This window comes from Amblyraja radiata, chromosome 29 (assembly GCF_010909765.2).
Source record: "Amblyraja radiata isolate CabotCenter1 chromosome 29, sAmbRad1.1.pri, whole genome shotgun sequence".
Classification (NCBI taxonomy): domain Eukaryota; kingdom Metazoa; phylum Chordata; class Chondrichthyes; order Rajiformes; family Rajidae; genus Amblyraja; species Amblyraja radiata.
The window spans coordinates 16,519,797-16,533,225 of record NC_045984.1 but is presented as its reverse complement, the minus strand read 5'-3'; the positions used below and the strand labels follow the sequence as shown (position 1 = coordinate 16,533,225).

Sequence of the window (13,429 nt, the reverse complement as noted above, 5' to 3'; positions counted from 1 at the left end):
AATTCTGATAGACTTGCCTAGTTCCTCCAGCAGATTGTTCTTTGCTTAGATAGAGCCCTTAAAGATAGTAGAATTAAGGGATATGGGGATAAGGCAGGAACGGGGTACTGATTGTGGAAGATCAGCCATGATTACAATGAATGGCGGTGCTGACTCAAAGGGCCTAATGACCTACTCCTGCACCTATTGTCTATTGTCTATATTCCAAAATTTTCAATATCATGAATCTTCATGAAGCCCAAGTACACTCTCCATACGACAGAGTAAATGAATGGAATACAAAAAAATCTAGGTGTTCTGTATGACTTACACAATGTTCACAGGCAAGTATACAAATAATTGGGAAAACAAATGTCTATTTGTTTCTCTTTACAAGGGGATCGCAGTATAGAAATAGGAAAATATTAGTACAACTAGACAGGTGAAGCCTGGAGTACTGTGCACAATTTAGATACCCTTAATTTAATAAAATAGGATAACATTAAGCAGTGAATATTGAACGAAGAACTAGGACATAACTGATTCACATCTTCTGCATGTTTAAGAGTTTGGAGGGTGAGCAGGGAAGAAGTGCAGGCACAGGTGTTGTAGCACCAGTTGTGGGAAAGAGAAGGTATGGATCGAACAACAGACTGTCCTGGAATGATGAAACGGAAAGAGGAGGAACATGTTGGAGAAGTTGATAATCCAATGAACGTGAAGACTCGTGGGATGGATGGTAAGGACAAAAGGAATCCCTAGTTCTGAGGCTAGGAGAAGGCCAAATGCTGGAAATGGACTGGATACAGTCGAGGATCTCGGCAATATCATCCAACTTTGCCATTGACACTTTAAATCACATAAACATATTATCTGATGTTCAACATATTGTCTCAAAGTTTACAATACCATTTAGTACAACTGATCTGTGTCATGTTTATGTCCTACAAGAGCCTCTATTTAAATATATCTTTCTGGTACTTTTTCCCTCGTGAGATTATCCAACTATGTCTCAGGTATCCCTAGTGGCAGCTTATTCTACGTGTTTCCATGCATTAAATAAAGAAACTCCTTTGGATTCCCTGGATGTATAAGTGATAAAACAATACCAAAGACCCTTAGATCTGCACATTTCCACAAATGGAAACATATTCTTTTAGGGTACATACCTGTTTTTAATAAGCCAATAATTGTCTCCATCTTCTATGCCATATCCAATTGCCAGCATTGCATGGTTCACATTTTGATTGGAGCATTGTGGATCATAGTAGATTCCTGGTAAGAAACATTTATTTATATGATTGAAGAACATGTATTGACAAGGGATTGTTCTTTGTAATATCTTGCCATGCAATTATCATGCACTCTGCAATTCAGTTCACTTTTGTTTGTCACAATTCTGATACTGTTTCCTACATTTCCATTATAAACCCACAATGTTCATGTTTGTAATGTGAAATCCCAATATACATTTGCTGTGTTGAATCTGTGCCCTCCAACCTTCGCTTTGTATTCCACCTCCACTTTCCTTGGCTAATGCTCTGGTGGTTACCTTCTCCCAAGCACCTAACATCAATTTCCAAATCACTGCAAAATTTGCTGACTAAAGCTGAACACATGTTCTCAATCTTTTTCTGGGGACTAGGCAGTTGGGGGAACTCAGCCAAGAAGCCAGGAGTTAAAAGGCCCAGCTCATACTTCAGCTGTCTCAAGCACCATTAGCCTGCATTCAAGCAAGACAATTTGTGGAACAATACATATTCTTTTGGATTCTTCCCAAAATAATTGATTTTCATAATGTTTTTTATAATCTAGAATGTGAAAAGGCCACTCGCTATATTGTTCAGTGATACATTTATTGTTTGCATTTCTGTTTGGATACATTTTAGTCAGTGCAATGTCAGTCAAACACGTGAGAAACCTGGGAATCTTTTCACAACTGTAAGCACAATTTTGTACTTGATCATTCTGTGCAACTTGTCAATAGTTAATTCTAATCTATACATGATAAATAAAGTTGCCTATTGTTCTTTGCACAAAATATCCACAAATAATGACACGAGTGGAATTGATTTTACCTCAAAAAGTCAAGAAATGATTTTGAAAAAAACAATGAAACTGATGGTGGTCCTTTGAGTCAGATTTTCATCACTCACATTGTTCTACTACATGAGCACAAGGGCAGGCTGGAATGCAAGCACGTGCCAATCCTTTTTACTGAACCCTTTCTCTTTATCTAGTTAATACATTTCTGTTGTGTTTTCTATCCCCAAGTTTGGTTTAATAACAACAAATTCAACCCTATTGTATTTTTGAATATTCTAATCATATATTAGTTGAAGTCTATGTTTTACCAAACAGGAATACAAAAATTGATAAGAAGAGTGACTGGTCACAGAAGTTAAAGTGCCATTTCAATGATTTGATGCAGGAGTGGAGGATATTTTTCCATCATGGCAGTGATAGGAAGAAATGGTTGGGTTGTATTTTGAGTGCAGGTCTTGTGAAATCTTTATTCAGGGCGAGGGAAAAATAGTAAGTGCTACCATGAAAGGGACGCTATGGAAAATGTGAATGCTGGAATGGACAGGTGGCTTGTGGCAGCACAAGATAGCAAGTGCTAAGCAGTGATAAATCCTGACTGTGATGGAAAGTTAATACGGTTTGAATTATAAATATTCAACAGAAATTATTAATGATAAACAAGTTAGCAGAGGAAGTGTGACATTTAATATAATTCTACTTTCTATTAAACATAATCCCTGGAATGGATAATTTCTGTTTCTTACCTCCATTATAATACTGGAACGATTCAAGGCGTGCATTAATAGCAATTGAAATTGGTCCAACCTTAGTCACGCCTTTTGCCAGAGCTGTTTCGTTTTTTCTGAGCGTGCAGTACTTACGGACCTTGGCAACAACCTTGTCGCGTCTAAATCTGCAGTCGGACTTCTAATTGATAAATCAATCATTAGAATACAAAGTTCATTTACATCCACGATGTATCTCGAGACGCCAATGATATAGTTGCGAGATATTGTATTAGCCCCTCAGCCTTTAGGCTGATTCAGTTCTTCAGAAATTGAATGTACAACTATTGTTGGCATGTTCAAATGGAAAGGGAAAATCGAGAACAAGGTAAAAATTGAAAGCGCTCCTTATATAAATATATTGGCCAACGTGCTTCCCAGGATCCTCCAAAGCTGCCATTAGTGTAGCTCAGAATCGCAGAGTGGATTCAAAGCAAGGAAGAGCACATTCAAAAAGCTGTACAACAATAGGTGCTCACTCGTTCAATTCCATATTTTACACACAAGGTGGCAAATCTGGATAGGACGGAGTCAGACAGCACGCTGATCTCTTGTAGTTGTGAGCTCAGTTTGCCTCCATGAAAACAGGCTGCACATCAGTGTCTGACAAGTACCACCACACACAAAATGCTGAAAGCACCCAGCAAGTCAGGCAGTGTCTGTGGAAAGAGAAACAGGCTTAATGTTTCAGGCTGGAGACCATTTATAATGATGAACGGTCTTTGACCTGAAATGTTATCTCTTGTTTTTTCTTTCCACAAATGCTGCCTGACTTACTGAATGTTTGAAGTATTCTCAGTTTTTATTGCAGATTTCTAACATCAACATTTTTTAATTTCGAGGCAGAAGGTGCATGCCAATGGTAAAAAGTTAGAAGGTTGTCAAACAGACAGACACAAAAAGCTGGAGCAACTCAGCGGGTCAGGCATTTCTGCAGAAAAGGAATAGGTACGGTTTCAGGTCAAGACCCTTCTTTAAACTGAGAGTCAGAGGAAAGGGGAAGAAGACATACAGACGGTACATAGGACAAATGAATGCATGATATGCAGAAACGAACGATAATCAAGGAAATGTGGATTGTGTTGGGCTCATCACAATGTTAATTCTACGAACATCTGTCAATAGTTGCTGAAGAAACAACAACAAAAGTACCAATTGTATCAATATTTATCTGAGAACAGCATTATATTCCTAGATAAAATCTAATATTCCCTGAATTACTCTGAATTTTCATTCTTTCGTCTCTCTTTTCAAATGAGTATGTTTTTAATAAAATACTCTACAAAATAGTTTACACCTTAAAATGAACCCTTGTATCAAAGCTTAACGTCTTCTGTGCAGACTGTGCCCCAAACTTTAATCAAATTGTGCTGAAGCAGCAGCACAGCCAGAGTAACACAAGTATGATCATCATCTTCATCCCAAGGACGTGCTGGTTGGGAGACGTGCTTACGGAGCATACATGACCTGTGGACTCAGGCGAGTAATACACCAGCACCCAGCATCACAGATCAAGGGATATGGTTACATTCTTGGACTAGCAGCCAAAAGAGTTGGCTGTTGACCCGATGTCCTGAGCTGAAATCTCATCGCAGCAGCTAGGGGAATCGTGAGCAAAACACAAAGTACTGGAGTAACTCCGTCAGTTATCAGGCAACTGAACCATCCTATCAACAACTGGAGCGCGGTCCTGAGCTACTATTTACCCCATTGGAGACCCTTGGACTATCTTTAATCTGACTTTGTCTTGCACTGAACATTATTCCCTTTATCAAGTACCTATACACTGTGGATGGCCCGATTGTAATCATGTGCAGCCATTCCGCTGACTGGTTAGCATGCAACAAAAACTTTTCATTGTACGTCGGTACACGTGACAATAAAATAAACTAAACTGGTGACGTTAAATTCAAATAATTTTAAAATCTGCAAGTGAAAAAAATCTGACTCCAGTTGCAAAGGTCATGAACCTACAGGGGTGTTGTAAAGGTCATGAACCTACAGGAGTGTTGTAAAAATACAGCTGGTTCAAATATTTTTCATGGTAGAAAGTCTTCCATCCTGATCCAGCAAATGACTGCCTTCTCAGTTCAGGGGCAATGAGAGAAGGGCATCAGGTACCAGCAATAAAATGTTTTATGAATCCCCTAACCAAATAATGTATTTGAACAGAGAAGATATACGCTGACTGGTAAACACATAGCAAAAGCTTTTCACTGTACCTCGGTACACATGACAATAAACTCAACTCAACTCTACTATTCAGACAAATGTAATACTTTTCTATCTAACACTGCAAATGAACTTAAAAAAATCAAGTACAGTTTAAAAAGAGACTTACCATTGCAGTGTATGGATATACTTTTTCAGAGTTTATGCCACCTTCCTTCTGAATGCAATCAAAGGCACTTTCCATATATCCACCATTGCATCCGAAAGATTGCAAGTCACAATCCAGCAGGTTCTGCTCACTTAGAGAAATAAGTTTACCTCTTTTTCCCATCTGTCCCTCGAGGGCTCCAGTTGCACTAAAGGCCCAGCAGGAGCGACATTGTCCCTGGTAATCACAAACATTGTCACACCAACAGCATTCCAATTTAAAAATCACATCCATTTCATCTCTACTGAGATGGACTACTATTTGTATTGATTCTGCTTTCTGAATAAAATGTCTTTGCTTGCTGAACTATTGCTTGTTTATTGTGAGCCCAGGTATCACAAGCTAACACAGAGTTGAATGATGAGGGGTCAGAATCTAATCTAGATTGCATATGTAACACGTTTAGATTAGGTGAGCTTTGGTCTACAAACAACATAGACACTCCTCGGTTAGGCAACTTAATAAATTGGCATGGAATAGCAAAAAATGACTAGCTGTGGATCATGAAATGGACATGTTAAGGACATAGGAACAAGAAGCAAGCTATTTCGTCCCTCAAGCTTACTCTGCTATTCTTTGACATCATGCGATCTAATTTCACATCATTCCTTGTTCCACATCTTAATTGATACCGTTATCTACCAAAAACTTACCAATCACAAATTTCAAATTAGCAAATGATCCGATATATTTGGCATCTTATAGAACAGGATTCCAATTTCTGCACCCTTCTGTAAGTAAAATGGATGCAAACTTTCCTCTTGAAAATTTCAATTCTACATTATATATTCTAACTCTTGGCCCTAAGCATTTCAATACATGGAAGTAGTTTTACTTATAGGTCTCTTCTCCTTAATATCTTTATAAATCCGGTTAAATCATTCCCTCAATTTTCAGAGTTCCTGGTTATTCAACCCTAGAACAATAATCTCTCACCAGAATTTGACCATTGACACTGCTAACTGGCCCTCCAGCCCAACCAAGATGACCCATCAAAGTTAGTGCCATTGCCCAGGTTTGGCTCATATCTCTCTGAACATTTCCCACCCATGAATCCATCCAAATGTCTTTTAATTGTTGTTACTTTACCTGCCTCAACCACTTCCTCTGACAGTTCATTCCAAATACATACCACCATCTGTGTGAAATGTTACCCTTCAAGTTCCTATTAAATCTTTGGCTTCTCATCTTAAAAAGTTTTCCCTCGAGACCTTGATTCCCCAACCCTGAGAAAAAGACTACGTGTCTAACACATAGCTTCTTCAGCTTCAACAGAACTGGGGTTTGGGGCACAAGGGATAGAATACATTGTATGCAGTATATTGCATATTTACTTTCAATATTTGAGGAAGAATTTTACTTTACGTGTGCGGCTAAACTCAGTAGACATCAGCAGTAGAAGCAAGCAAGAGCAGCACTTTCTGACAAGTAAGACATAAAACCAAATACTCATCCTCCTTACTGCTACCTACAAGTCATCAATGCCTCGATAGAACATCACATTTATCACTGGGGTTTTTTTTTTCTCCAATTTTTACCTGGTTCTTTATTGGTGTGACTACACCCTTTTTCCTCCAATCGAAAGACTCTGGCAATTTCAGGTCATTTTCATTAGTTTCATCAAACCCATCACATTCTTCAACTTTTGCAATTGAGCTTTCACCTTCATTTATGAGGAATCCATTCATCAATTTATTGAACTCTTCATTTGTCTAAGAAGCGAATTATATGGACATTCATTAATATAGTGATTGTCCTTGGAGTATATGCACAAGGAGGATATCAAACCTCCTGAGGTCATATTTCACCAGTATTTCGTTTACATCAGGAGAGGTGAGAATATCAAAAACTCTCTGCAGTATTGTTTATTCTTAGACTTAAATCAGGTTTATCACACAAACACATTCCAATGGGTACATTAGTCTAGAAATTTGTAAAATGGTTAAATTTCCAGGCAACTTTTCAAATTATCGAGCTCCCCCATGTCATGCCAAACTGCTTCAGGAGAAGAGGGCATTGGGGTTGAATTTCTTTCATTAGAAGCACATTTCCTTACAGATCTGGAACCATGAAGTTGCTTTTAATGGGCCAACCCACAATACAGCCAAGGTAAACATGAAAAGCTGGAGTAACTCAGTGGACCAAATGCTGGAGTAACTCAGTATTGAGACCCTTCTTCAGACTGAGAGTCAGAGGAGAGGGGTACGAGAGCAGTGAGGGGTTGCAGCGAGAGAGGGTGTTGCAGAACTCTGGTTGGAGAGAGGAGGACTTCTTCAAAGTAGGTTTTGGCATTTAATAATGATTGATGTCTGTCCTTAATCATGATTTATGTTAACAGAATTGACAAATGTCTCAATGTAATTTTCATCTGGGCAACATCGATCTTTTGATTTTTACAAACAAACTTCTAAAAAAAAATTATTCCCAGGAAATGATATAAAGGTAAGTATGGAGTTTAAGTTAGAAACTTCCAATAAACAAGTTGGAGCTGTTATTATTCATGCAACATATTTAATGTGGAATCAATTTCTATAATAATATTGAAATAATCTTCCACAGTGGGTATAATCTCAGAGAGCACATTGACCAATTAGAGAAATGGGCAACAACTGCCACTCCACAATGCTAAATTATTTGGGGCAACATTGAGCCTCATTGATTAAGAATCTCTCAGATTTCTTCATCAGGCAAACTTTCATTATTAGCTGGACTACTGGTGGCATCTATATTTTGAGTCGTTGCTCTTGAACTCAGTGAAGAAAGTCAGGCAGCCTTTGCTCATTTGACTGTAATTCAATGCACCAGAACAAAGAATGTGCAAATGGATCGGAAAGAAAAAAAGAAAATGCTGGAAACGCTCAGAAGGTCAGGCAGCATCTGTGGAACTAGAAACAAAAAATCTTCAAAGTCCAAGATCTTTGGTCAGAACTGGCACAAGGATCAGATTGGTTTTGATGCACTGACCAAATGCAATAGCCACACAAACTGCAGCTTGCACTCTGAGGCAGACGATGCCTCTGGATTGGAGTCACCATTGATATTTTGAACTGTTTTCCAATATTTCTGATTTTAATTTTATTTCAATTTCAAAGTCACAACAAAGTCACAAAGATACAAATAACCATCAACAATGCCATCTTAGTTCAATGAACGAGGTGAGGATCATGTGAGATGGATGTAGCTGGTGCATGATGCACAGTCATCATTTCTTGAGTGCTACTTGGACTGGTGCAGCCATGACCATCACGATCTTTCACTTCCCAGGGGCAAACGCAAAGGGAACACTAGGCTCTCAGCAGAGGTTCACTGTGATGCTGGATGCGCTGGTGAGATGAAATAGGGTGTAATAGGACAGAAGAAACAGATGTTGGCAATATAGATAGGACTTTGTTAGGTGATATCACTGAATATTGGGGGAGTCCAGAACCAGGGACCATAGTTTAAGAATAAGTGGTAAGCCATTTAGAATGGAGATGAGGAAAAACTTTTTCACACAGAGAGTTGTGAGTGTGTGGAATTCTCTGCCTCAAAGGGCGGTGGAGGCTGGTTCTCCGGATGCTTTCAAGAGAGAGTTAGATAGAACTCTTAGGGATAGTTAAGGGATATGGAGAGAAGGCAGGAGCGGGGTACTGATTGTGGATGATCAGCCATGATCACATTGAATGGCGGTGCTGGCTCAAAGGGCCAAAAGGCCTACTCCTGTACCTATTGTCTATTGTCTAATATCACTCAGTATTAACACCTCAGTAACTAGCATCTTTGAGACACACATATTTAGTATCTTGTACGCACCAGATCTCCAAATTGGTTAATTCCCACAGTAAATGTGTGCTTCCCCATGGCGTACTCTCGGTTGTGCTGTTCAATGTAACTCATAGCACTTTCCCAAATCATTCTCCTGTTGGTCTCCTCACCCTGAAAAAAAAGACAATATGGCAAAGTCATGCTCTATAACCTCCCTTTACCATCATTTTTATACATTAGTATTCAAAGTTAATAGTGAATGGTGGCCCTGGGGAATGTTGTAGAGCAGAAGGATCACAGGTGAACTGTTCCGTGAAAGTGGCATCGCAGGTAGATAAGTTAGTAAAGAAGGCTTTTGGTCCATTGGCCTTCATCAGTCAGATTATTAAGTATAGAGATAGGGACAAAGTAAAGGCACAAGCTGCTGGAACAACTCAGTTTGTTGGGCACCACCATTGGAGAGTGTGGATAGGTGATGTTTTGGGTCAGGACCCTTTTTCTGGCTGGCCTTCTTCAGACTTGGAGGGTTGGTGCAGGAGAAGGAGATGCTCTGAGATGCTCTGATTATTTATTGTTGTCTTGTTATATGTTAGCATAAGTTGTTTTTTATTTATTCTTTTCGTACACTCTGTCTGTAACAAATAGACAACTTTGCACTTTGTTATGTCCTGAAAACGAAATAAAAAAGATTTTGATTTAAAAAAAGAAAGAAAGAGAATGCTTCAGTTGTCCTTTTTTCTCCTGACATACATCAGGATAGGTTTGCATTTGAAAACACATTCTAGTTCACCTCTATGTAATGCCGGTTGTACTGCAATTTCCAGTTCTTCCATTCTACATCCAATGATGAATCGAACGTGTTTTCTGAGGCTCTGACCAGAATAACCCCCACCACAAAGCCCAGAAACAATGGGAAGTACATTCTCGACAATCTAAAGGAGAAAAAGAAATGACGCTAAAACGTGAGTGGGCCATATTCGTTAATAATTATGAAAATAGTTTATTAAATTACTCTGAATGGAGAGCAATGGTGCTGATATCATTCTGTTCCAATGGCTCACAACTTTTCATCTTAGCCTCATTAAACAGAAAAATACTATGCAGGCATTGTTTCTGGATTAGTACCTACTCGCCCATTTGCTCTACTTAAGTACAGTTCAAACTTACGATCAATAATCCAAAATAATAAGCTAGAAAGAAAACAAAATTACTTACTTTATATATCTGGAAATCCCAGCAAACCCTTCAGGGGGCGGTTGATAAGTGAAGTAGGAGACTTCCCATGAATGTTTGTTCTTAGGATCTCAACCCTCTCGCATTGTTGGAAGGGTAGTTACCAACAAGAGGGACCGACATTGTCTTTTGGAAGTGGACTGGAAATCAGGACTTTGAAAAGGGCAAATGTTATGATCAGCACCAGTATGTGTCCTGTCATAGATGGGGAATAGGGGACGGGGATTTCAGCAGAGGTTCGAGGGATAACAAGTTTGGGAGCAGACTGGAGATTGTGGGGAGGGGTATTGGGAAGTTGATGATCTTTAATTACCCGATTTTCACCATATTTTCCTGAGTCTGCCCAGTCCTGTGCTATGCCTACTGAGTCTGCCCAGTCCTGTGCTATGGCTACCAAACTATTGTCAAAGTTCTCCTCAAGGATTGTTATTACAGCCAGAAATGTGACCACAATGCTGTCAAAACATCATACAAAACTAATGTCGGTTCACTTCTTTTTCCAAATGATTATCCTTCCATGGCCTCACCTTATGTGACACTCTCATCGGGAATAAATGTCCACATCCCAAAAATGCATCTGAAAAGTTCCACCACAGATGAGATCAAGAATTGTGCCACATTAACAATGGATTAACATCCAGTGTAATTCTTGCAATGATGGCGAGCAGAGCCCTTTCTCCTCCTATCAATCACTCAGTGATCAGAATAACAAACTTTGTATAACAGGTTTTTTTAATTCACAATCAATAAATTAGTCATATTGTACTGAATACTATTAATGCATTAATATTCACACAGGCTAAGCTGCATAAACAATCATATACTTTATTTACACTGTGGATGGCTCAATTGTAATCATGAATAATCTTTTCGCTGAGAGGATAACGCTCAACAAAAAGCTTTTCACGGTACCTCGGTACACATGACAATAAACTAAACTAAACTAAACTTAACTAAACTTTGAAAATAATAACTGGAGTAAGCCATTCAGTTATTTGTAACATTATGGCCAGTTCCTCATGCCTTTGCCCCATCTAATTGTTTCTGTTATAATTGCAACACCCTAAATTCTCCTCTGCCATTATGCCCTTATGCTATCCCAGCAGCAGCTCCCAAATCTGCTAATAAGGTCAAGGGTGGCAAGTGCATGGAAACACCCGGCATCTATAGATTCCCTCCAAGTCGTGAACAATATGTTGGAAATATATTGTCACTGCTCTAAATCCTTGCAGCTCATCTCCAAAAGCACTATGGGTATGCCTTTACCATGGGGACTTCAGCAATACAAGAGGCAGCTTGCCATCAACTTATCAAAGCAAACAGAAATGGGCAATAAATCCTGGGCTTGTACACTAGGGCACCATCGAGGAAAAAAAAATTGTGAAGACCTTAAGTAATGATTAGAACATAATGCATGTGCAATAGGTACTCTAATGCCAAACACCTTCCTATGTTGTTTTATATTAATTCCCTTATAATGCCTTTGGAGGAATATGAATTTTTTTATGGTTAAGAAATGTTCACAAAATATTATTGGCCCTAGCTATCCTTGTGATTTGCCATCTCTGCCAACTTAATATCTCCATTATGGCTTCCTTGCAATTCTAATACTCATATAAAATGAATTAAAGGAAGCAATGCAAACTAGAAGCTGGTGTTCCACATGAATTGGCACTGGGAACATACGTTGTTGCTATTTGCAAATTATAGAACCAATTAAAAATTAAAGACAACACCAAATTGGGGTTAATTCAGAAAAGGAGAGTGAGAAAGAACAGAAGAGAATGAAAACATTTCTGAAACACTGCAACCAAGGAATTTGTTCCCTGTTCTATCTAGACCTTAAGATAAAACATGCACAGTTATCCTCCTATTTCATGAGGCTCCATCCCATGCCCAAGCTGTTCCATCCCATTCTATCCAGTCGTGTCCCTCCCAGTCTACACAAGGAATAAGGCAGAAGCCTTGGATTAGCAAACTCACCTTGATCTGATGTGGCCCGATGAAGTATCTATTAACCTTGTCTGTATCCCCGTTTATATAGATGTGCAGCATCCCTGGACCCAACCCCCTTCCCATGGCAACGCCTCTGATTGGGAAACCTACAGAAGTGTTGACACACTTTTCGTGACTGTCAGAACAATGCTGAATAATTAAGTTCCTAATTTTTCGGCGAAAAACAAAAAAAATGTCAAAAAATAAAAATAACAAATTCTCCCTTTTACTTTGTATTTTTGATTACTTTTATGTTTATCTTGATATCAGGACATACATACAAAAGTGCTTAGGTATCATTAATGATTCTTCAGAACTTCAGCACTGTTTCTTGTTTCCAGTACACTCTGTAGTGGGTTCAAGCAGATTTCCAGGTGTGAGAGAACACCGGTTTAAGACATTCCTTTTTTATTAACTTAGCCGCAGAACTCCAGATTCCCTTGTAGCCCACTATTGAGGGCAATAATTATGATACGTTATAATTTTCAGCACTGAGAAGGAAAGATTGCTGAAATGATTTTCACTTCACTGTCTGCACTACATGGGTTTATCATGGACTAAATACACCATTACACTGTCTCCCTTCAGTCAGGATAATGAGTGACCTGGAGGGGAATCTGTAGATGGTGGTCCTTTCATGAGCCTGCTGCTCTTGATCTTCCTGGTGATAGATGTTCTGCTCTGTGAGGTGCTGTCAGAATATCCTGGATGAGTATCTGCAGTTCATTTTGTATATGGCACTAATGTTGAAAAGAATGAATGGTTAGGGTGGTAAATGAGTTAACCATATAACCATATAACAATTACAGCACGGAAACAGGCCATCTCGGCCCTACAAGTCCGTGCCGAACATCTTTTTTCCCTTAGTCCCACCTGCCTGCACTCATACCATAACCCTCCATTCCCTTCTCATCCATATGCCTATCCAATTTACTTTTAAATGATACCAACGAACCTGCCTCCACCACTTCCACTGGAAGCTCATTCCACACCGCTACCACTCTCTGAGTAAAGAAGTTCCCCCTCATGTTACCCCTAAACTTCTGTCCCTTAATTCTGAAGTCATGTCCTCTTGTTTGAATCTTCCCTATTCTCAAAGGGAAAAGCTGATCCACATCAACTCTGTCTATCCCTCTCATCATTTTAAAGACCTCTATCAAGTCCCCCCTTAACCTTCTGCGCTCCAGAGAATAAAGACCTAATTTATTCAACCTTTCTCTGTAACTTAGTTGTTGAAACCCAGGCAACGTTCTAGTAAATCTCCTCTGTACTCTCTCTATTTTGTTGA

General features: G+C 39.1%; 1 protein-coding gene across 1 annotated transcript; it reads right to left on the bottom strand.

The window, feature by feature from the left end:
• Positions 1-756: 756 nt before the first annotated feature.
• LOC116989355 (cathepsin L1-like) lies at positions 757-12,382 on the bottom strand. The gene is made up of 7 exons (XM_033046678.1): positions 12,130-12,382; positions 9,704-9,845; positions 8,962-9,084; positions 6,708-6,881; positions 5,131-5,346; positions 2,769-2,931; positions 757-1,254 (listed from the first exon to the last, which is right to left on the bottom strand). Exons 2-7 carry the CDS (start codon positions 9,833-9,835, stop codon positions 1,136-1,138), a joined length of 927 nt encoding a protein of 308 aa, XP_032902569.1. The 5' UTR covers positions 9,836-9,845; positions 12,130-12,382; the 3' UTR covers positions 757-1,135.
• Between the last annotated feature and the right edge of the window lie 1,047 nt (positions 12,383-13,429).

Excerpts from the sequence above, each read along its gene's own strand:
- LOC116989355 (XM_033046678.1), bottom strand. The coding sequence starts at position 9,835 with ATGTACTTCCCATTGTTTCTGGGCTTTGTGGTGGGGGTTATTCTGGTC. Across the intron at positions 5,347-6,707 it reads TCACACCAATAAAGAACCAG|GGACAATGTCGCTCCTGCTG; the intron begins GTAAAAATTGGA and ends TGTGATTACCAG. Across the intron at positions 2,932-5,130 it reads TATATCCATACACTGCAATG|AAGTCCGACTGCAGATTTAG; the intron begins GTAAGTCTCTTT and ends TTTATCAATTAG.